The sequence below is a fragment of the Merops nubicus genome, unplaced genomic scaffold, assembly GCF_000691845.1.
Source record: "Merops nubicus isolate BGI_N331 unplaced genomic scaffold, ASM69184v1 scaffold26612, whole genome shotgun sequence".
NCBI classification, from domain to species: domain Eukaryota; kingdom Metazoa; phylum Chordata; class Aves; order Coraciiformes; family Meropidae; genus Merops; species Merops nubicus.
Genome location: NW_008593240.1, coordinates 1 through 24,693, shown reverse-complemented (window position 1 = coordinate 24,693; position 24,693 = coordinate 1). Strand labels below are relative to the sequence as shown.

The following is a 24,693-nucleotide window of genomic DNA, read 5'->3' as shown; positions in this document are numbered from 1 at the left end:
GCAGAGCCTGCAAGCAGCACCTCGGGCACCGGATGGTCATGTCCTCTGTACCACAACAGCTGACTCCCAGGCTGCGCCCAAACCCCTGCACTGCCTCTGTGGCCCGTGAAGTAGAGACAATCTGCCCTCAGGGCTCACAGCATGAAGAACTGCAACCAAAGACTAAGAGATCCCAAAATACCCAGAAAACAGGGGCTAGGAGAGCCAGCCTGACCTCCTGGAGGAGGAAGTCCCTTCAGCTTTCACTCTTTCTGGCCATCCCATAGATTTGAGGCAGCAGGCATTCAGACGTATAGATATTTATTGGTTTCAGTGAATTATACAAATGGATTGACCTGCTATCGATGCCAATAGAACTTTATTGGAATATGGAATGTAAACAGATGTTTCCAATAGAAACATTGCAACCTTATAAAAAAATTAACTATTTCGACAATGCCGCAGAAGGAAATTCTGTGTTTAGGTGCTGGTGGGAAAACACTATCTCCAGCTTCTAGGTTTGAGTGTCACCAGAACCACTTGATGAAGTTACACACAGAACAAGTAGAGGAGGCAACTGTGAATTGTGGGGCTATAAAGCCATTGAGGGATCTGATGAAAGAACCCACAAGACGAACCCCCCCACCCCCCGCCACAGGATCGGCGCCCCAGAATTCCACAAATGGCTGACTTTGTTAGAACACTACGTGGGATCCCAAGTCCTGGATCAGCAGCTGCACGGCTCCCTCCCTGACAGACCATGCTGCTGTTTGCTGATCCTTCCCCCTCCCTGTGCTCTCCTCCCTGGCCTCCTCTCCGCTCCTCCATCCCGCAGTGCTGGATCGAACCGCTCCAGAGCTGTGCTCTGGCACAAGTCTGCGTCTGGCATGAATTCTCATGGGAGCCACGTCATGAGGTACGTGGTTGCACACCTATCACAAGAAAACTTGCAACACTGACTTTCCTGAGCTCGGTGGGAAAGTCCAGGTAGTCCCTCCCCTCTCCTGCCACAAGAGCAGCCCTCACATTCACAAATTTCCAAAGCAGGTCTATTGAGTTTCTTCTCAGAGCGAGCCTTTGTCAAACACACCCGGAGGGGGTGATCTCACCTCTCCCCAGCAACTCGGATCAGTGCCCTCGTTTTAATGCTCCAACCCAATCCTGAGAGGCTACTGGGTTTGTGGATTGGTTGGTTGTTTTTGTTTGTTTTTGTTTTTGTTTTTTTTCCTGAACCTTCCCCCTCCCCCCAATTGTCCCAGCATTCGCAATTGAAACTGGAATTCAAGGGCCAAATTCAAGCCCAGAGTGAGCAGTAGGACTTGGACCTCAAAAAAGAGTTGCACCTGCTGACCCCCAGCCTGAATTTGGTTCATCCAGAATCTACAAGTCAGAAAGGCATGTTTAGAAAGAGGCATGCTAAGGGCTGACGGTGGAACAACCAATTTGCCCCCACCAGCATGGTGGGGAAGGCTAGACTGAGAAGGAAGAGAAGGATCCATAGAGATGTGAACCAGAATCAGTTGTGTTGAGCCCTGGGGATATCACTACATGTTTAGCTCTTGCAAGACCATTTGCCCAGGGCTTTGGTACCACAGGGTTAGAGTTACATTAACCACAACCACCAGAGAGGAACTGAGGTTTATGACCCCCCCCCAAGGTTAGATTTCAGCTGAGTATAAAGGGGAAGGGAAGGAGGGGGGGTCCTTGGTTCTTTTCCCTTCACTGTGTGACCGAAGGTTTTGTTTTTATTTGTAAACATCTTGAATTACCCGTCGTTTTCCAGTCTTCATCGTGCTGTTGTCAGGCCACTGGAGAGCACAGCGTTTTCTGAGCTGGGCTGGGACTGCTCCTTCACCACTGGATCTGCAGGAGACACAGGCCAGGCAGGAAGGGGAAACGCTGCTTAATAAAGCGGAAGCTCCACCCTGGCAAACCTTCCCAGAGAAACTGCCCTGAAAACCCACAGAGCTGCTCAGGCTTTCACAGAGCAGGGAGCCGAAATTTGCCCCCACATCCCAAGACCCCTCTCAACCCCAGCTGGCCCCAGCTTCTCCACCAACTCACAGAAATAGGGGTGCTCCATCGCCTCCTTGGCAGTCAGCCTCTGTTGATGGTCGTATCGCAGGAGCTTGTCCAGGAGGTCTAGGACTTCAGGACTGACCAGGTGTCTATTCTCACTGTGGATGAAGTTCTCCCAGCGCTTCCGGGAATGCCTGGAAAGGGATCAGCTGTCACTGACAGCCCCGACCAGCACAGCAGCACCCAGAGGTCTCAGGGCAGTCACCTGCCACTACCCACTTCTGAAAAGAGACGGTTGTGTCGGATGTTCCCTGCAGCTCTTCCTTGCAAAAGCTACTGCTCAGCAAGCCCTTGCCAAAGGGGGAGAACTCTCTTCGTTAGGCACAGAGCTGTGTGGATGTCCTGTGCCTGGGAAAGGCACGATATTGGACATTCCCTTCTGCCTACAGGGATGATGGCGTGCAGCAGGCAGGGTGACACCCTTGGGACCAAAAGTGCTCTGGCTTGCCAGCCAGCCTCACAGCAGCTGTCCTCACTGTACCATCCACCTCTCGTCCTTTTCGGAAACCTCATCTGGGAGATTTTGAGACCCTCAGCCCACACTCAACTCCAGTGTCTGTATCTCCACTTCTAGGATGTCAATGAGCAGGAGAAGGAAAAAACAGGGGATAGCCCATGGACCATGGGAGAAGCAAAACGAAAGACACGGCATTTTGGTGACCTCCTGAGATGACAGGAGCAGCCAGATGGGGGACCTGCAACCAGCACTGTGACCAGAAGATCAAAGCAGGCCTTGCTGAGAGTCCTTCAAGGGGATGGATATCAGTTTATCTCCATCTCTGTGTTACAAGGCAAAAAGGCGCATCTCCCTTCTCCACTTACTGGCCCAGGATATCATTGAAGTGCGGGTCCAGTTCTATGTGGTACTTCTTGAGATACCCATACAGCTCATCTGTGCCCAGGACCTTTGCGATGCGAACCAGCTGGAACAAAAGGCATGTTGAGAGAGCAGAAGGGCAGGCCACCACTCCTGCAGATTTTGCAAAAGATTAGATAATCACCCTCTTGGATCTTGCTGCCCAAATCTAAGAGCTCTCCTTCTGGAAACATCCCAGATGGAAAGAATATCTCCCTCAAAACTTGTTTTTGTAGCATGTGCAGGAAACAGTCTCCTACACAAGGCAGTGAAGCATAACCCCAGACAGCTTAACTAAGCGTACAGCAACATCCTCCCAGCCTGGGGGTCCGATCCCCTGAACCTCCCCACTATACACACAGAGATGAGGCGGTAACAAATGTCCCATGAAATAAGCCAGGTAACAAAGTCATTACTTGGTCATAATTGTCCTGGCCGTGGAAGAAGGGCTCCTTTCGGAAGATCATGCTTGCCAGCATACAGCCTAAACTCCACATGTCTAAGCTGTAGTCATACATCTGAGGGGAAAAAGGAGAAGCTGTCAGAAAAGGCACATTTACCGTGGTCCCGTTCCCCAGCCACATGGGCAGCCTTGGCCTTTCCCCTTCATGGCCAGCCTCTTTCCAAACCAGGCAGTGCCCTGGCAGGCAAAATCAGACAACCTAAATGGAGCCACAGTACAACCACAAGTGGAATCATTGGCTAGCAAGGAGGAGGCAGATTCTTACTTGGTAGTCCACAAGGAGCTCTGGTCCTTTGAAGTACCTAGAGGCCACACGGACGTTGTATTCCTGAGCTGGATGGTAGAATTCGGCCAGACCCCAGTCTATGAGCCGCAGCTGAACATGGGATAAAGAGACACGGAGTCAGGAGCCTCAGTATGAGCCGGCTGGGTGAAGCCATGCTGGCCAGACCTCTCAATCCTGTGATGCAAGCATGGAGCCCAAGGTGCAGGGAGGAGCTCCGAGGACAGGAGATGGTCTCAGCAGAGCTCTAGTCAGGCTCTTCCCTTCTCCCTGCTACCAGCTGGTGGGGCAAAGCCCAGCTTACAGAGCTCCTCTGCCTCCAGAGTCCACGCACACTGCTGCTGCTGGGCAACTGGCCCCTCACCAGCACTGGCCATAGTGGACAGGTTGCTGCGTACTAGGCAAGAGGGGAAAGCCAACTGCCTCAACCACTGTTGAGAGGGGCTGGGCTGAAGGCAGTGTTATTTGAACTGGGGGCTGAGATCAGGAACTGAGGCAGGAGGGGGACCCTCCACATCCTGCAAGGCAGATGTCTCCTCTGCAGACGCGGGGATGGATGACCTGCCACGTTACTGAAGTACAGCATGTCCAGTGAGAGGTTTCCTCTCCTTATAAACCTTGCCTTGTCCACCACTGTTGGACAGGGAGGGACCTGTGGACTAGCAACTCACTTGCTGCTGCAAATCCCAGGTCCCTGGGGAACAGGTATACACAACCCCTGACGAGGTACAAGTACGAAGACAAGGTGGAGAAGCTCCCTGTGCTGCCCATTTCCATGGCAGCAAGCTGGATACAAACCTTTCCTGTGATCTAACCAGCACTCCCCAGAAGTGGGGAAGCCACTACGGTACACGCAGGATGTACTACAGGAGAAGCACACGTCCCCTAGGTAAAAATAGCCACGTGTATTGCAGACAAGGCTACCCTTCTTCTGCCCAGGGCCTCTGCACACTACGGACGCACCTTCCTGGGTGGAGATCAACAGCCCAGACCTGCTCCTCCCAGCAAAGAAACCCAGCGTGGTTTTCTTTTGGCTGTGGGGAAGAGCAACCTCCAAGCCACAGACTCCCACTGCAGCGCTCCCCAGTGGGACCTGGGCCACCTCAGGACACAGGCATAAGTGCAGGGGAGCCAGTAAAGAGGTTAAAGGGGTAAATACAGCTGCCCAGGCTACAGGTACAGAGGTGCATTTTCAAGTTTCCCTGCAAAAACTCTGCTTCTAAGCCCTGGTGCCACAGTACCTTTTTCTGTTGGTGGTCTATCATGACGTTGTGGGGTTTGACGTCCCTGTGCATGATCCCCATGCTGTGACAGTAATCCAGGGCCTGGCAGACACACGCACACACATTAGACATGTCTGTAAGCACAGGCAAGGCATTAACAGTACAACAGGCTGGAGCAAAAGTGCCCTGTTCACAAGGGAGTGCTGCAATGCTGGCATGAGAAATGGGCATTCCCAGCTCCTCTGCTGCACACGAGGTGATAAGCTTGCAGCAACTCTATTGATTTCACATCCTGTTGCAGCCACAGGTCCTAGAAACACGGCCCCTGCACAGTCTTTGAAGAACAAGATGCAGAGATGTGTCCCACCTAGTGACAAGCCCAATGCTCCACACTGGGCAGCCCTGTGCTTCCTGGGTCATGCTCCCTTCTGCAGAAGGGCACAATTATTACATGCATACAGCTTTATGGCCTTCTAGGGCAGCTTTCCACCTGTGCCCCAAAACACACTTGAGCTAGGAAGTCACCTCTGCCCTGCTCATTTAGGCCAAAACTGCTCTTACAAAAGTCAAGTGATAGCACATGAGGGAGGGCGATGCTGCTTGAAGCTTGAAGGCAGGAGCACATGTAACCTCTCCAGCTCCATGACCTTGCACCGCTCACCCTCCCGCCCCCCATGCAGCTGTTCCCTTCAGCAAGGGGGTAGGAATGTTGTTTTTTCATCTCCGGGGTGGGGGGGGAGATCCATCCATCAACATCTATCAGATGCTCCGAGATCTCCACCAGCACAAAGGGAGGGTACAGCCTGCAGTCACTCAATATCCAAGACATCAGTGCCAGGGAAGCAACACTGTCCTTGGGCCTCTGCTGCAGTAGGAAGCAGAAGAGGCAATAGCTTCTACCACAGCAAGGCCTCAGGGAACAGCCCTGCAAAGACACATGGCCTCTAAACCAACAACAGTCACAGCAAACGGTGGTCCTGGCATCTCCAGCACAGGAAATCTCTTGGCTATTTGGTCAGAATGCTTCCAGGGATGAAATTGTTCTTGCCTGTCTTAATCACTTAAACCTTATCACCCCTGCCACCCTAACCCGAGGCTGCCCCAAGCTCCCTCCAACCTTCATGAGGAAGGTGTTTCCTTTACAAAGAGGAGCAGCCAGCTTGGGGGTACAGAGAAGAAAGCCTCCCTTGAGCCCACTAGATCTATTTCAGGAAGCCTCCTGCAGTCACCAAGTCCAGAGGGCTTTCTCTAGCCTAGCCCAGTCATTTCCAGAGGCAGGGGACCTGCAAACTGCCAGCTCAGAAATACTGAGGCCCTGCTAGGACCTGACACAGCCAAGCTGCTGCTCCAGCACATCAGCACAGAGCAGCCCTGGGATCAGTCAAAACCTGTAAGCTCTCCATAAAGCCTTGCTGTCTCCCACGTCCTGCAGCTTGAGACCCCAGAGAGGCAGTGCAGCAGATCTCCCAGATCTGCCATATGGCTCCAGGAGGTTTCCATGGGGAGGTACAAGCCAGGCTAGTTAAGAGGAGGTATTTAGGGCGCTCCTGGCCCTTTGCCAGAAGAGAACAGAAAGCTTTGGCTGAGAGGTCTCAAAGAAAAAGACCAGTGTTACATCAACATGTAACAGCCAGCATAACCAGAAGCTTTATTCCTCAAGACCACATCCAAGGGGTTCTGTGACCAAAGGGCACTGAGCTGGCCAGCCTGTTCCTGAAGTGTTCTAGAGCCCCCACCCAGAGACACAGGGGTCTAAGGCACCTCCTGGGGCAACATTTGAATACTGCAGCAGAACGAGGTCTAGGGCTGCCAACCCCCCTCTGCCACTCTCCTGGCATGCCAAAGAATACCCAGCTCCCCAGCCCTGCAAACGCTTCTCGGTGCTCATGCTGGGCCTGGCTGGGAGGGAGCTGATCTTCCTCATAGAAGCCCAAGGGTGCTAGAGACACAGGGAGACCAAGTACAGCCCTACCTGACCACTAGCAATCACAAATGCTTCATGGAGAAAGAACAGACCCCAGAGAATCAGAGACTTTGGAGGTGACAAAAGGTCCCTAGTTTGGCTCTAGTACCTCAGCAACAAGCCAGGTAACCAGATCTCTTCCCAAATCTTCCCAGATTATGAGGTCTGGATTCTGCATTGAACATGAAAGAAGTAATCCCTTAGTAGCAGTGCCCTGTGAGCTCTGCTACTGCCTCTCTCATTCCCGGTCTCCACATCCAGACTGCCATATGCAATGCCACTCACCTTCAGCAGCTCATACATATAAAACCGAATATCAAAGTCTGTCAGGATCTGGTACAGTTGCTGAAACAGATTTCGGGAGGGAGGGAAAAAAAAAAAAAAAAAAAGAGAAGCAAAAAATAAATACTCCAGATTTGGATTAGTTTTGTTTCCTGCACCCCCATTCACTGATCCCATTCCAGATCCCCTGTGAATGCTGCACTCCCAAGGGCTGCCCTGGCCTCAGACCTGCCAGGGCTACAAGCTAGGAAATCCAGAAAGGACACAAGGGCTCCCAGGAGATGCTACTGGGATCATTCAGACCTGCCACAACTTCCTTCCAGCAGGAGACAGGCAGGCTGTCTGTCCCAGGAGAAGAGAACAAGCCCTTCAGAGCATGCTGGAGCTGGCACAGATGATCTTGACTCCTTGTTCACATGCAAAGCGATCATAGTAGTGACTCGACAACACAGATAACATTCAGGGCAGGCAGGCTGGGAACACACAGACAAGGCTTCCAAGTGCTCAAGGTGGGGCAGGGAGAGGAAAACATTAACCTGAAGAGCATGGGGTGAGAAAGCATGAAGGGCAGAGAGAGCCCCAGAGCCATGGAGGCTACCATCTGTCCCAGGACAAAGGCTAAAGCAACTCAACACTGTGAAATGTTGGTGGGGCTGAGGAGAGCACAGCTTGGAGCCTCAGCAAAGGGTTTGTTGCCAGCACACCTTTGCCACCCTCCTCTCCTCTGTGTCCTTCTGCAGCTACTCCTGTGGAAGTGACAGAGACCCAAGGGACACTTTAACCTGCACTGTGCCACCAGAACCGTCACTGGAGAGCTCATCACCCTGCTGCTCCCACCCCAGATCACAACTGGCCCCCAATTTGATCTTCTGCTCTATATCTGTCATTGGCAACGGTGCCAGCCCAACCCTGCTGGACTGTGCTCTCGTCCAGGGAAAGTAAGGTGAGACGCCGGGTAGGGCAAGGAAGGACATTCTAGATCCCTCTGCCCTTTCTACAAACAAGGATCATCTCACAGCTCAGTCAAACCACGGGTTGCATCAGCACGGGAGCCAGCTGCACATCTCGGGCACCGCTTGGCAGCTTCAGGGAAAAATCCCAGAGCGAGGGAGTGAAATTTGCATTCCAAGAAAGCAGCTCTAGCCTTGGATCCCCTCCAGGCCCATGTCAAGATCCTCAGGATCCTGCCACACTTCGGGTCAGTTCCAAACAGACCCAGCACCCCCCATACTGCTCTGGGAAATCATTTGGCAACATACAAGTGTCACACATGTAGAACTTCAACAGCCTCCAGGACACAAGCTGGATTGTATTCTCACGAGCTGGGATGATCCCAACACTTGGGAGCAACCCGCTGAAGCAGATAAGTGAGCAAGGAGCAAAAAAGACACAGCCCCAAGCTACAGCAGGGATAGATTTCCTGACTGGGTTGTGTGTGGCTCTACCACACGAGCCAGGATCAGCAGAGGACAGCTGAGCCCTTCCAGGAGGTTGTTTAAGTGGCTTGCTTAGGTAAGCAACACACAGGGGGACAGAGATGGTTAAAACATGTCTTTCTGGGAATCACCACCCTGTTCAGCTTCACCTGGCAACATTGGTGGAAGGAGGAGGGCAGGACAGGCAGAAGCAGAGCAAGGACAGACCCCATTTCCCCATTCCCTGCCTCTTCTGCCTCTCACTGCCTGTATGCAGGGAGGGGATGGAAGGGGGGTCACCGGTGCCTCAGGCCCACAATGGTGCTGCTTCTCTGACTTATAGCCCTCAGCAGATGCAGTCGTTGGGCAATCAGCTTTCAACAGACTTCCTTAGAAGAGCTGCCTGTGAAACCCAGCACCTCTGAACCTTCTGCTGTGCCAAGGCCAGCAGCACCCAGGCTCTGCTTGCTGTGGGGAACAGTCCTTGCAGCAGCAGAGTGAATGCAGAAGGCTCAGAAGGACAGAGCCAAGGTTTCCACTGCAAGAGGGTCCCAAACAGCAGCCACCCCAAGAAGGCTTTGACAGTGGGCTCCAAATCCCCTTTGCCCAGCCTAGCAGAGGAGAGCAGACACCTCCTTTAGAGACGTGTCCCACGGACTGCTCTTACAGCCCTGGAGTGAAACTATCAGAAATATCACTGTGGGGATCATTCACACCTAGCTCAGACAGCTGCTCAGCTACCTGACAGCACTCAGAATCTTGTGAGGCCTCAGATACCTGGGCTGGTATTCTTTCAAGAAAGGCCAAACTCACTCACAGGCAGCCTCTACCACTCTCCAGCTTTTGGTGATATTTTGGCACACATCACATAACTGATCATAAACTAAAACCGTTAGTGCCTGAGGAGGCAGAGACATGCTTCCCCTCTCCATGGAGCTGACAGGAGTTCAAAGCTTATTCTGCTCCCTCGAGTGAGCAACACAGCTGGCTACGTGCAGGAAGCGGCATCTGCAAGGCAACAGGTTGGCTGTGAGGAGCTGTCAGAGGAGAGAGACAATGTTTTGGGGTGCAGGGCAGGCAGCAGCAAAACAAAAAGGAAACAGCTCCCAAAGCATCCCACCCCTGGTAGCCACACAAGGGAGGAGAATCTCTCATACTTCTGCATTGCCTGTGCAGGGAAACAACTTTTTAAACTAACTTTGGGTGTACAAGGATAAAACGCCCACACACACTTCCCTCACAGCAGCTTGGCCTGACAATTCACTGGGGTGCAGGTGAAGTGGAAGGACAAAAGCCTGGTGTCCCCACAAGTCCAACAGGCTGAGCATCCTGAAGCAACCTTTCATTGCTCACCTCTCTCGCCCATCAGCTGCAAACCCACTAGTGTGTTTTAAGAACAAAATAGCAAACCCAAGGCAGAGATGGTCCTCGAGAGCTGGCTCTGCCCCCTCCTTCCTGAGGGATTTGCCTCTTCAGGGCAGTGAAAGGCACAGTACCAGCTACGCTCGCAGACCCCACAGAATATGTGACGGCTTTTTTCTAGTTTGAAACCAGTTAGCAAAAGACATTTAATTTCACCGATAGTTAATCAACTGCATGGCTTTGCAGTGCAGCTATTGTTTAAGGGAGGTGACTGTGGGTAGCTGAACTGCTCACACAGAACAATACAGCAGATCTGAAGAGAAACCCCCACACACAAGCTGCTGTCCTCACACGGCAGAACACACCTTTAGTCCAGTTCCAGCTCATCATCCCTGCACGTACCCAGCCCTCACTTTCAGAAGGGACTCAGCTGGGTGATCTAAAAAAATGTAAGCAGCTCTAGGGAGGTATCACCTAAGTCTCCTGTTTATACCATCACTTAAAAATAGCCAAACCATGTGGAATACAAGCTTCTGCTTCTGCTCTGGAATCACCCACAGCCATGGCTTAGGCTCAACACTACAGCTTCTGCCTATGCCCAAGCTGAGGAAATCCAGCAGCCATTTGCATGGGTGCACAGACATGAGTAGTGTTCTGCCACCTGAATGGGCAAAGGGGTGGAAGTATTAACATTAAGCAAAAAACAGTACTATTGAAGGAAAGAGACTGCCAGAAGGGAGACAACTGAGGATACATCCAAACTTGCAAGCAGCTATTGCCAAGAGGACAGTGAAAACCACAGTCCTCTAAAGCAGTCAACAACTGCCTGCTGCACACAAGCTGTCCTGGGAACTCCCTCACGTGCCCTGAAGGTGATTTGCCAGTGAGATGCACAGTGCTCATCAGTGCTGCTGAATTCAGAAGTCAATGCAGAGATGGGCAGAGCAGCAGCAGCCATCTCCAAACAAAGAGAAGAGGCCACTGTCACCAGGGTTAGCTCACGTGGCACTTGACTCCCGCAGAATTCGGCTGCTCAGGAGAGGTCAGGACAGTGGAGCAGAGGGGATGAGGGCCGAATGATCTCCAGCTGCTTCATATACAGAGGTACAGGGCAAGCCAAGACCTCCAACACAAGCGGTCTCATCTACTCTGCACTTTTGGTTCAGCAAGGGCACTTCAGAGCAGGGAAAAGACAGCTTGGGAGCCTCTGCATAGAGGATATCCACAGGCGCCCGTGAGTAGCAGCAGCTCTGTGATCTACCAGTTAGCTGTGGCCCCAAGAACCTACCAAACAGGCAGCAGAGCTCATGGGAGCGCAGCACAAATAACCCCCACACCCCATACACACAGCTGGTGAAATTCAGGTTACAAATACGCTCTGAAGACAAACAGCCTTGCTGCATGCCCCAGGGGACACACCTGCCTTCCCAAGACAAGTTATTCCTGCCTTGTACCAATTGGCATCAAAAGCATCAATACTTCGTCTCGGACTTGTGGAGCTGTGTATCTGGACTCCCTTAAGGAGCCAGGCTCTCTCCTAGGAGCCTAGAAATGATCTGCTGCAAAGACAAGCATGGTTTCTAATGCAACAGGCAGAGCTGAGCACTGTTCATTCTGCTGCAGCTGGACCAGTGCTGCCTTGCTGGCTACAGCAGTGCCTGCCACAGCTCTCTGCATGGCTGGGAAAGTTGACCTACCCTCTACTCCAAGTCCTGCATTTTTCAGTTAAGTGCCCTACTGGCCACCAGCCTCAAGTTACTACTGAACGCTCCACTTTATGAATGTTATTTCAGTTACTGGGTGACATTTCTGATGACTCAGCAAGGTATGCTGCAGCCCTATCAACCTATCTGATCTCGAGACATATATTTAAAATCAAAAAATAAATCTCTAAATAGTTAAAAGCTTTCACCATCAGCCTTATGAAGAGTCCCTGGGTCAGCAGGAGAGCACAGAGACACGTTCCCAACACACATGTGACACTGGCACAGCCCAGCTGATGCCAGTGAAGTCCAGCGAAGCCAAGCCTGCTTTACTTAGCCCTGAAAAGTCACTGCACAGCACTCCTCTCTGGCTGTTTACTCCATGGAGGCAACGTTCCTCTCCCCGCCCTGGCCTGTCAGGGCTGCAGGTTATTGTTACTGTAGTCTCTACACGAGACTTGCAGCGTGCCCGGCTGTCAAGCTGCCTCCTTCCCACCAGCACCAACCCAGGGTCCTGCTCTGGGTGTTACCTGCTGAAGCTGCACCCTACGAGGCACATACCTACAGAACGTTCTGGCACAGACAAGGAGAAGAAAGCACAGTCTTGTAACATGGAAGAACAGAGGCCTCTGAACAGTGCAGGGATGACTGCTGGCTTTCTAATGGCAACTGCTCAATTAATTCTCCACCACCGACTTAATGACTTCGGGTAAAGATTCACATGGGGGAAGCAAAGATATCATTAAAATAGGTGTGGTGGCTAATTACATGTCCCTTCTGTGTATCAGCACACTGCTGACAGCTAAAAGCATTTCTGTAGCATAGACAGAGCTTCACTCAGACAGAAGGACCCCGTTTTGGGAAGGAGTAACATCATTTGGGGCTTCCCAGAAATCAGAAGAGCCAGGGAATATGCTGCAGCCTCAGACAAGCAGAAAAGCTCTTAAGATGTATTCAAGACTACTCAGTCTCCTGCTGACAGGTCTGCTGGCAGTGGGAAACATACTCTCCAGCCTCTGCTGCCCCACAGTCCCTGGGTCTGAAAGATTCCAGCACAAACTGATGTCACCTCCTCCCTCAACTGCACTGCTGTAAATAGAGCATCACAGCGCAGGGATTAACTTGGGCTGAATATATACCACAGCAGTAACTACTAAATTGAGAGGGAAGCAAGAATATCTAACCTGTTAACTTACTCCTCAAAGTTGAGAGGGGACACAGCACACAAGCTTTTGATTCATTCTCATCTAAAGCCTATTTACAAATTTCTGATTTACATGGGAAAAGGACGGTAAAGCTGACATAGGCAAAAGCTCCAAACTCCCCCCACAGCTCTCAAGGAGTATCTGGCAACCCAAGATCACAGTAATCAACAGAAATGGGAAGCCTCCCCCCTCCACACTCACGCAGACTCACCTTGAAATCTGTGTTATTGATGTACTCAAACACCAGAGCGGGGGTCTTCGACTGCAAGAGAGACAGAGTCACAGTTTAAAACCCTTTCTTTGACTCCAAGTGACTCCGAGAAAGCTTTTGCTCCCTGTGGGAAGCAGGGTGGGAAGAGGAGAGCAGGAGAAAGGCAGCCCTGCTCCAGCAGCAGGCAGAGGTGACAGCACAGCTGCTTGGCACAGAGAACTTCCAAGGAATGGGGTAATTGCAGCAATGCAGAAAAAGGATACAACCTCTGGTCACTGCAGAACAGCAACCAGAAGGATAAGAAGTGCTTCATACCCAACTGCCCTGGCACTTGGATATGAAGTATGGGTAGATATTTATGCTAGATATGATAAGTGTGGAGTATGAATAGATATTTATGTTCCAGATGCCAGACAGAAGATGGAAGGCTACAGGGTCTGCATTCTTACAGAAAATTTGTAAGGCTAAAAAACTTCTTCCCCATCAGCCATGGGAGATTCACAGAAAGAACACAGAGGAACACGAGCCCATCCAAACCAACCCACCTCGGGAGACCCTAATGAGATAGACACCACCCCCCCTGGCTGGCACAAAGGCATGGGCACAGGCAGCACCCGAGCTGAGAGCAGGAGCCACGGAGCAGTGCCTGCCCTGTGCCTGCAGCCAGCAGGGAGCCAAGCCCACCGCACACACGGGCACCTACCACTGGATCCTTGACAGTGTCAATCAGATTAATGATGTTGGTGCCACCACGTAGATTCTCCAGAATCTTAACCTCACGTTTTATCTTCTTTTTCTTCACTGGCTTAAATAGACAAAAGAAATTAAAAGTGAGAGTCCTTTCAGAAATTAGCACTGATTTCTGCCACTGATTTTGACTGGACCACATCACCTTCCCTCCTTCTCTCTGCTCCCACGCTCACAAGGGAATGTTTTTAGCTTCAAAGAGGAGACAGATACCTTGAATGAACTAGGATTTCCCTCTTAGCAGTGAAAGCTTTCCACTCTTCAGGGGGGAATCAAACCGCTCCAGACAAACATAATTGTGACTCCAGTGACTGTGATTAAAAGCACTTTGGACTGCTGTGTGAATCTCTAAATGTCACACATTTAGAGCCACAGGACAAGCACTGTGCATCCATACTTCAGCTTTTGTTTACCACCACAAACCAGGTTGTTTTAATCGTTAACCTCGACCAGTTTCCCAACGAGTGCTTTACTCCAATGAAAATGATGAGAGTCTCCAACATCAAGATTTCTGATGAGCTCAGGCACTGCTGCGCTTCACTTTGCACATGTGTCCTTCACAACCACCCTGCGAGCGTGGACTCGAGCTCACAGCGTGCCACTGCATCCATACGCCGTGATTACTATTAAAGCCTACAGACATTTTAAACAGTTTTTGACTCCTCCTTAAATCTGTGCACTCCCAGGAACTCCCCTTTACAAAGTAAGCTTCCCTCTGGACATCACCCTGCAGAAAGTGTCGGAGAACAGCTGCTCCCAAGGCAGGGGCTTGGAGGTTGGGTGAGCTTTTACACTCTGCTGATCCAACAATAGTCAGTGATCATTTCTGCAACTCACCTGCTCCCAGGACAACTCTTGCTCTGTGCCTGCTTGAAACGAAAGGCAGTTCAGAGCAGCTAAAAGGTGATGCTTTTTAAATTTGCTTGGGCTGGTGACCGGTGTGGGCATCACTGGCTGCAAGTCACTGAGTCTAGCAGCCCTTGATTAGAGCTGGAACATCCCCTCCTGCACCACTGGTACCACTACAGAGAGCTGCAGAGACACCTTGCATAAAGCCCTCCCCTCTCTGTGAGGATGCTGATGACAACACTCCTCTCCTTTCAGCTTTCTAAAACATTCACCATCCGGCTCAGAATCTGGTGTGAGGAGGGGAGTAACGGGGAATGGCAGAGAGGTTGAAGGCACCTTACCCAAGTGACACATGCTATCAGATGTCTGCGTGAAGGACAAGGAGCCACAAAAGCTCAACAGCTTGTGGCACGGCCTCACCTCTGCCACAGCCTCCCACTGCGGCGATGGCTGCGGAGTGCTGGTGGGGAAACTCACGCTCCTGGTACAGGCAAATCCAAGGCAATCCCTGGTTTCAGAGCCCTCAGAGGAATGTACGTGCAGACAGGAGAAGGAACAGAAGCTTTTATATAAATAGTGGGAAAATATGGTGTTTATGTAAGTGATAAAATATGCTGTCTTTCTAGGCTCTTCAGGTGGCTGAAACCTTCAGATCTGAATCCTGCCTTTCTCTTCCAAGTTGAAAGGCAGGAGCTAGACTTTCAAGCCAAAAGATGAGAATCTCAGCCCGAAGCAAAGTGCCAAAAATAACACTGGGGCCGGCACAAGGAGCATCAGCACCTCATAAAGCCACTGTGGGAAACGGCAGCGAGGCCACCGCAGCTGCCAGCCGGAGCTGGGGGTACACAGGGCAGGGCTCGCTGGGGACGGGGTGACCCACGGCCCTGGGGGAGGACCCAGCCACGGCTGGAGCCCACAGCAGCTTGGACAGACAGAGACAAGCAGCCAGAGCAGGGGAAAGGAATCCAGCAGAAATGAGGGGCAGGGCTACATCTCTGAACCTGAGAAGAAGACACTTCACGAGGGACTCATTTATGTCAGCATGGGGACAGACACCACTCATCTTACCAGAAGGCCAAGATGGAATTAGAAGATGTAATTCGGTTACTCTGCTCATCCAGCAAGGCAGATGCACACACAAGCTGTTTTCCCAGCAACTTCAAAGAGAGAAGTGAGCCACTGTCATCCTGCAGGCACTCAGGAATGGCCTGGCTCCCAACAGAGACGCGTCACAGCCCCTCTGCTGCGACACTCACACCTGACCAGGAGCTGAAACGGTGTCTGAACACAGCCAGGAGAACCCCCAGCCCCATCTGAAATAACTTTTTCTTTGTATTGAGTTATCTCAGGGGCCTCTGGCACCAGCTAGGTAGGGGAGGATGTGCTTCTGAGATTTCCATTTCTCCTTCCATAGCAACTACCACTGCCACTGGGGCAGAAGATTATGTCTTCCAGTCACTTCCATATTCTTCCACCTTTTTCAGGATAGGAAAATAATGCCCTGCATGACCTCCACCAGAAATATACCCCTACCTCCAAAACATTTATTAAAAGACATAAGCAGATGGCATCAATGACTTTTGGAAAAAAAGAGATCAGAGAGTTGGTGTTTTTTTAAATGAAAATGCAGATCACCACCACCAGCAGCACCTCCAACCCTGCCAAGGAAAGACACTCCAGCAGCAAACACTGTCTCAGCAAGAGAGAGAGTTAAAAGCCACTTGCTGTTTGTATCGTTTGCTCTAAACTGCAGTACTCAGAGCCCAGGCCAGGCTGGCTGCACGTGGCTCCAAGAGCTCCATGCTGGCTGTGAGCTGGGATGAGCCCCTGGGCAAGGTGGAGGTGTGGGAAGCCCTGCTCATTGCAGGGTCATAAGCAAAGCCTCACCAGGGTGCTCTCCTCGCCTGCAGCCTGTGGCCAGGACAAGGTTTTCCCCCACTGGGTAACTAGGGATGAGGGGGAGAGAAATGCCAAGGGCTGAAGTAACGTCACCTTAGAGGAAGAGCTATTGCCTGAAAGTTTCCTCCGAGACTGATGCAGAGGAATGGAGGATTTCCTCATGTCAGAACTGCAGGAGAAAACAGTGGTGACTGCTGGCCTCCACCCCACTCCAGGCAGCCTTCACCTCACCAGCCCCACACTCTCTGACCCGTGTGTTGTCCCACGCTCAAGCCACAACTGCAAACACCATCTACTACCCAAGAGAAGACCACTGGGCACCATTTTTTACCCAGTAACTGATCCCAAGCTCTTGTATCTGACAAGTCCAAGGCCTTGGTGCAAACCACTCCAGCACACGGCTCACTACCAGAGCAGCTCTGCTGACTTCCCTCCTGTCCCCAGGGCCCGCTGCTGCTGAAACCACAGGCGACCAGCAGCACAGCCTCCAAGCACCAGGATTAAATCTGGGTTGCTACAACTGTCTCCCAGAGTCACCCGATCTGTCTCTCCAAGGATGTTGACTCCAAACACACATGGATTAAATGTGAACTAACTGAAGCTATTATGGCCTCCAACCATCTGCCTCTCCCAGCAGGGTAGCTTCTGAAACACCAGCCCTTGCAGCCAGAGTATTTTTAAAATCAGTGCTCATGTAAGGCTATTTTATTAAACCAGGCTATGATCAGTGGCATTTCAGGTTGTGTTTCCTACATCGCTTCAGTTCCTGCGCCCGGGGAGGAGCATTTCCAGCAGGGGAATGGAGCAGACACCTGGACAAAGCAAACTGCTCCTGAGTTTGATCCGCCTGTGCCTGCAATGCAATGTTTTATCCAGGTGCAGACTCCAACTCCATCTGTTCCCATGGCAGAGGCATTTCAAAGCTCTTCTCCACGCTAGGATTCTCCAGTGACCAGCAGGATTCAAACCCTTGCTGCAGCCTTTCCCTTTGAGACAGGCTCTGACAGAGTCCCTCTGCTCTATGCAAACACCTATTGCCATGAAATCCATAGAAACTTGACAGCTTGGAGACTTCTGCCACATTTGGTTGAAACTGGCCTACCAGTGCAAAAAATACTCAGGAGGAGGAGGGGGAGAAAGGCTGACAGACAGCAGGATTGCATAAGGCTCGTTTCCATAGGAAACCAGGCTAGAAGACAAGTCTCAGTTTAACCATGCCTACACTGGGAAGGGTTTAATTACTTGAACTGCAGAACCCTTAGAACAACGTGACTGTCTAGCACAAGCCAGTTTTCCAGTTTCCCAGGAAATTGCTTCCTTCCTCAGGTGAACTGGAAGTGATGCAGCTGTAGACTGTGGAGACAAAACACGCAGCTCATGGCTGTCCACCATGCTGAGCACCCAAAGCAGAGGGACAAGGTGAGCTCCAGCTACAGGAGGATGGTCTCTGCTGGACCTGGCAGCTCTCACTCGACTGGCCCCAGCCAAACACCCTTTGCTGCAGGTTTCCCACCCTACCAGGCAGAAGGATGCCATGAGGGTGCTTCAATACACTTGAAAGTCAGGCAGAAAAGGTGGTGACAGTGAAATCCCAACTGCCTTTGCCCAAAGATCAGGGAGCATCACATGATGCCATTCCTCCACAGAGGTGAGAGGTGGCACGTGATAAGCAGTTGATTTGCAGTCAGGTAGATGGAGAAGAAAACACCTCTCTGTGACCAAGAGATCAGATCCTGAGTCATTTTCCGTGTAAACTTGTAAGCAGGGAAGGAGTCCAGCTGCAGCAAACACCAGCTGGGAGAATTAACATTGTTTGCTAAAATAAACCTTTACATACAAGGCTGCAACCATCACTTCCTGCCTTAAACGAATAAATGGCTGCCTGCTTAATGATCTCTTTTTGCTTGCTTTCTAAAGCAAAAGGAGTACACTCTTCTGTCAAGGGCTTCAGTTCCAGCCTTCCCCAGCCACCTGGGGACCCACTTGCAGAGAGGGAAAATAAATTTGTTATCCAAAGTTCTCTGCATATTTCCACACTGAGAAAGAAAAGTAGTGACCAGGTAGGCAAGTGAAATAGGAGGTAAATCCAAAGCAAAATAGTTTTCCATTAGCCACAAGCAGGCAGCCAGGCAGCACACGGCCCCTGCCAGCTCAGGAGCACGAGTGCTGCTCTGAAGGAGTCCCAGGAGGTGCTGGGTTTTGCCCAGCAGGTGCTCTGAAACGGAACTGGGGAGTTAGTGCAGCAGGGGAGAAGGTCTAACAGTCAAAAGACACAAATCCACAAGAAACCAGTGTCACTTATTCCACCACCCTGTAAAGAAACGGATCTATTCGTTGCCCACCAAGCCTGGAAGCACTACGACGCTTCCAGGGAACGAGCTAGGACAAATCTCCACACACCATGTCCAGCACCAGCAAAAGGCTCGAGCAGCAGCCTTACGACAGGCTTTAAACATTTAAAAGCTGGCACTAGAAGCTCATTTGTCTCCAGCAAGTATTATCGAAAGGATCACAATAATCAGCCTATAAAGCCCGATGCCAATTGCTCAATAGGAAAATTGGCTTCAGAGCAGCAGTGCTTATTTTGCCAGACATCAGCTGGGAAACAGCTACGAAATCAAGGAGCCCACTTGTGTTAATATTCTGCCAGTTGTTTGCATCTTACAACTTCCATCATGGGAATTCAAACTTTCCTGAGCTGCTCTTGAATTTTAGAAATGGGGGAAAAAACACCCTGTGAAAGCACTTTTGCTTTTTTATTTAAGTTGGGTAGAATACACCAGCAAACATTTTGAGGGCAGTGCCATTCTTTCCTTCAGAATGCCTTTTGTCCCCCCATAGCACACCCCAAACCAGCCCTCCTGGGGCTTCAGGACTGCCCATGATGCATCAAGACTTTTGCAGTCAGCTCAATGGCACAAAAGGATCGAGCCCCAAGCCCCACCACCACCATTACAAGGAATGGGAATCACCCACTCAGGCTCAGCCTTGGCCACTGTGAACAGACTCAGTGCTGCAACTCACCCTCCTCCTCGCAGAAGCTGCAGCTTCACAGCTCACCAGCAACTCGGTGCTAGAACACCACTGCAAGAGTTACCAGCTGCATCTCCAGGCCTCTGAGAGACACCCAGTACCATCTCAGCTCCAAGCTCAGCTGGTCTCAGTTCCGAGCAAGGCTGGACTCCAGCAGCCAACTGTGCCAAGCTCAGTGTGGGCAACTGGCGTTTAAAAGAGAAGAGCTGTGTACCCAGCTCTCTCGCAAAAGGATTCATTCCAAGGAATGCCAGAGGAGAAAGTGGGCCAGGGAGAGACAATTCAGTCCAGGCAAAAAGAGGAGAAGCAAGAGACACAGATAGCCACCAGGAGCAGGCATTGAACAGCTCTGGTGGAAGGTCACCGACGCAATCAAAAGCTCCAGCCCGAGGGACCGACATCATCCAATCCCATTTCCCCTTCACACCAGCATGGAAGTAATTTCAGCCCCCATCTAGAACATGCTGATGTATGTGGGCTCTAAAGCTTTCAGAGACAGAAGAAAATTTACCAGAGCCACAGGGTTGCCTCCTCCAGCTGGTTCTCTAGCTGTTGGAGTCATAATTTAAGCTCAGTGCTGGAAGGATCTTGCAGCAGTGCCTGGTAGAAGCAGCAGCTCTGGAGGGTTCACACAGCCCCAAAGGGGGAAACGGGGGCAAAACAAAGCCAAACAAACACGAGTGCACTTGTGAAACCACGTACATGGTTGAAAGTTCCAATTCATGGACTCAGCACAGAGGAACAAAAGCCACCAAAGGAGAGAGGGGCTATTTCATCACTGCCTCCAGAAGCTCCATTTCACCAGTCCCTCTCCTTGCGACTGCATTCTTCCCCTAACCTCTCCATGTTGTGCCTGTGCAGATAGTCACCATACAAAGAGACAAACGGTGTCTTTATGGGATGGGTTTAATGCAGGCAAGCAGAGTACACACAGACACACACACACTCACCACGAAAGCAGGACTCCTGCGCAAAGCTGACATTGCAGATGCCATAATCTCTGCCTGGAGTGGACACTAAGATGGTAGCAACTGGTACAAGAGAACAGGCTGTGAAGGATTCTGTGGTACAGCCAAGGCTCCCCAAAAACCAGAACTGGAGGTAACAGAAGCATCTGCACCACAACCACCCACCAGAGTTAATGAGCGACATGAAAGTTTGGCTTTTAGAGTGTCAACTTGCAATGCTGTTCACCCTCCTCCCCCAGGAACACCGGCACCCCAGGACAGGGGAATTCGCTTTTAAGGCACACGGGGAGACACTTTGGAGCTGCATCAGAAGCACAGTCAAACTAGAAGTCCATCAAAGAGACAGCACAAAGGTTGCAGACTGACTGCAGTGGGCTGCCAAAAATCTATATCTATGTGGTCAGATATGAGAAGAGCAGAGCTGTGCTTTAGATACCTGCGCTGGACGTAGGTGACACGAGACCCATGGGAAGCAAAGACCTCTTCAACTTCCTTTGTACATGCCAAGGAATGTCAGATCTCATCCTGGCAGCCAATCCTTCGCACCAAAGTGAAGCAAGGCACAAGAGCATGCAGGGGACGTGTTCACACATTCCCTCTTCCTGGCCTGGCCCTCTGCCGAGTGTGCAGGAAGCATGCCCACAGTGGTACGAAGCCTACCAGAGCCTCTGACATCAGCCAGGGGCTGTGGGAGCACAGCTGCTGGCTCACTCCATGTCCTACTACCCATAAGGGGTAGAAAGGGCAGTACAGTGCATAGTCCTCCACTGCCTACCAAGATGACTTTAGCCCTATGACTTTTTTTGCCAAATCTTTGCTCCTGGAACAGGCTGAAGAAGTGGCGAGTTGCTCTCTGCCTTGCTTCTCAAGAGAACTTTTGGAGGATGCTTGGCAGGGGGTGTCTGTGTGGCCAACCAGGGCCTCTGCCTTGCTGCTTTGAACACGCTGTCCTACCTGGCACATCCTGATGTCTTGCTGCAGTGGAGTGAGATGCAACCTTGCCTCCTTTGCCTTTTTTTCCTAAGAGCTGCGGAATTTTCCTGGGAAAAGTGGCATTAAGAGCATCATATTTGCAAAGAAAGTCACCTGATCCAGGAAACGGTAACTTTACAGTCATCTGCATCATCTTAATTCCACTCATCACGTTATGACCACAAGTAGCAGCATCAGCACACACCACTTCCCTGCAGGATTACACCTGGTCCTGCACTTGGGGTAGCAGAACACAAAGGCAGTGCTGGGTACTGGCCTTGGAAACCAGGGCACCTTGCTTTATACAAGCCCCAAAGGCCTGGGGCACCGTGATACCAATCAGAGCCTTTAGCTCCTTGGCCTTGTCCAATGCTAAAGTCTTCATGGGGCACTTAAACAATGAAGGCAAGAGGCTGCCAGAAGAGGAACAGCAGTTATCTTGTTCATACAGCACTAGACCAGGACCTATGCTCTAGTCTGGGCTTCGTTGAGGCTCAGGGACTTGCTCAAAGTCACACAGGAAATCTCTGTGGCTCAGCTCTGCATCAGAAAAAGGGTGATAAAATTTCCTGACCTCTCTGGAGGAGGGTACAAGACGTACAGGTAGCACAACACCAAAGACAGGGAGAAAAAAAAGGCAGGGGAAGTATTTACTACACACTAACTTCAGCTCAGTAAGGAAAAGCTGCTTCAAAAGGCCAAGGCTGGGAAGAGACACCTCCCAAGAGGCACAGATATTAAAACAGTGACTCTTGCTAAAAATTGCTCTAGCATGGAAGAAAAATTGCCCTCTCAAAAAAAAATTAAAAAGAAAGGAGCAACTGTGCTAAACAGCCATGTCAACCCCCCAGCAAGTCTTCCTCTTTGAGTCACACAAAAACCTGAAGCCTTTTGGTTGCATTTGGTTGAACCAGGAAGACCAGAGAGCCCCAGACTCATTGCTAAGGCTCCACTGCAATTACATTTGCAATTAAGTTTGAGTTGAGCTACAGGAAACCAGTGGCACTTGCCACAGATCAGAGCGATGTTATTGCCACACTTCACAGGTTTTCATAACATACACAACACAGTGCTCTGAAACTCACTTTTCACTGACCCACTTTACGCTGAGAAGAAAGTTCATCTTTATTTCTCTGGACTTTCTGCTTTCCCTTGCTTGTTAATGCCCTCTGCATGTTAATGCAAGCTGGGGAGCCAGGGGAACCGGTGGCAACACCATCCGCTCCAAATCTGGGACAACCCAGTCCCCTGCTCGTGGGGCATTAAGGCAACCCCGCCAGGCCCCAAGGAGAGGGAGCACCCAGCCGCCCTCAGATGGCTCCTGCCAGCTGACTCACAGTCCAACGCCAACAGGCTCCTCCGACGTGACGGAGCTCGGCTGCCGCGGGGAGAGCGGCATCGCTCCAGGGAAGAGTCTTTGGGCTGGGAAGAGGCAGGGAGGAAGACTTCTGACGACCTTCCCTCCAGTCTCCTCTAAGCCTCGTGGTGCCTTTCTGTGTGGGACGAGGCCTAGGATCTCAACACGCCACATCAGCCTGAAGAAACCACCAGGGGCTCCAGGGCCGCATGCAGAAGTGCAGTTTCCCCACCCTAGCCACATGGCATCTTGACATAAAATCCAGCTCTGCACTGGCTACCTTTGACTACGCTCTCGTAGCACAAATTCTCGCCTACCCCTACTTAAAAAAAACAAACAAACCCAAAGCCACGCAAAGCATCCAACGAAGGGGAGAGACATAAACAGCACGTCAGAGGAACTTGGCTCAGAGAGGACACGTGAGCCTGACCCTGAGGTCAGGCTCGGCCACAGGGGCTCTCCTGAAGGGCTCACCTGGCCACCACCCTGGCTACGGCCCAAGCAGGGTGTGAGCACCTCCTCCAGATCACGCCTCGCCTAGGAGCACTGGCTGGACAAACTGCCTGTTCTCTGGGAAGCTGAGGAGGATCCCAAGGAAACAAGACCAGCGAGCAAGTGGGAATACCAGCAGACAGCTAGCCACTGTATTGGAGAAGATCTAGCAAATGCCCTCAGGCTACAGCCCTGCAGAGACCCAAGTCCTAGCAGCTGCTAGTCTTGGTGACTGCAAGGACAGGTTAAGCTCATGCCCCTCTTCATGCTGCGGGATCAGCATGTGCCCAAATTCTTAGGACACCCATGGTCAGGCACCGGCTCCCACATGCTCCTGAGGGAACAAGTGACAAGAATTGCTGGTCCAACAAGTGACAGCCACAAGTGTCAGCCATGCCAAAACCAAAAGCACATCAATGCTACCCTTTAATTTTTCTTTTTTTAACACCCCCTGTCTACCCTCAGATAATCAGCACAGGTTGCTGCTAGGACAGTTACCCCAGCTCCCTGTGAGCCTGCTGCTTCAGCGCCAATTCAGCCATCCCAAAAGACAACCTGTTACACGAAGGTCCCCGCAGCCCAACCCTGCTAGGCTAACGCACCAAAATACAGGTCACCGATTCTGCCAAACTTCAGATGGCCTCTTTCAGTCTCCTCAAGCTTCCACATTGTTTTTAGCCTGCGTGTGAAGTTCTTTTCCACGTCAGATCCTCTAAAGGACTAAGTATAAATTTTTTGCCTGCTTTTTTGACTGCCGAGCATCCCACAGCTTGGCTCCAAGAAGGCCACTTTCCAGCTAGACATTAACAGAAGGATTCCTCCCTCCAGGCCTCGCATTCCTGTTGACATGGCAGTCCCTGGGCTGACTGAGACAGGCATTGCCAGATACGATTTACCAAACGCCGACAGCACATGCAATGCTGTTCAAACATCAGGACCTGAAGCTCCCCTCCTCCAGAGGAGCTCTCAGCTCAGAGCTACACTTGACAGGAGAGATGGAGACATCAAAACATCCCTATGGCACAGAGGGCACCAAATCTATTTCCAACCCCACAGTCTCAATGTCCTTAAGGAGAAAACAAGAGTTTTGGGGTGAAGGAGGAAATCCAACAGTCCTTTGACTCTGTCAACCTAGCTCCTCTCCCACTCGTTTCCAGCCACCGCATGCCCCTACAGCCATCAACGGGACACTCACCTTGAGGATCTTCACGACGACCCTCTCGTTGTTGGTGATGTTGATGGCCTCGAAGACCTCGCTGTACTTCCCCCGCCCGAGCTTCCGAACTAGCTGGTAGTCGTCCTGATTGCTGCAGGGACCGAGAGGAGAGGGGAGGGAGGGGGAAAGGATAGCT

At 51.2% G+C, this 24,693-nt stretch overlaps 1 protein-coding gene across 1 annotated transcript; it reads right to left on the bottom strand.

Moving 5' to 3' along the window:
* Positions 1 to 1,243: 1,243 nt before the first annotated feature.
* Positions 1,244 to 24,653, bottom strand: CSNK2A2 (casein kinase 2, alpha prime polypeptide; the record flags this gene model as incomplete). Its single annotated transcript, XM_008935403.1, has 10 exons — positions 1,244 to 1,842; positions 2,044 to 2,192; positions 2,881 to 2,981; positions 3,331 to 3,432; positions 3,643 to 3,753; positions 4,902 to 4,985; positions 7,132 to 7,191; positions 13,025 to 13,075; positions 13,728 to 13,829; positions 24,537 to 24,653. Coding segments are annotated over 10 exons (954 nt in total), but the record flags the coding sequence as incomplete, so codon positions are not given.
* Between the last annotated feature and the right edge of the window lie 40 nt (positions 24,654 to 24,693).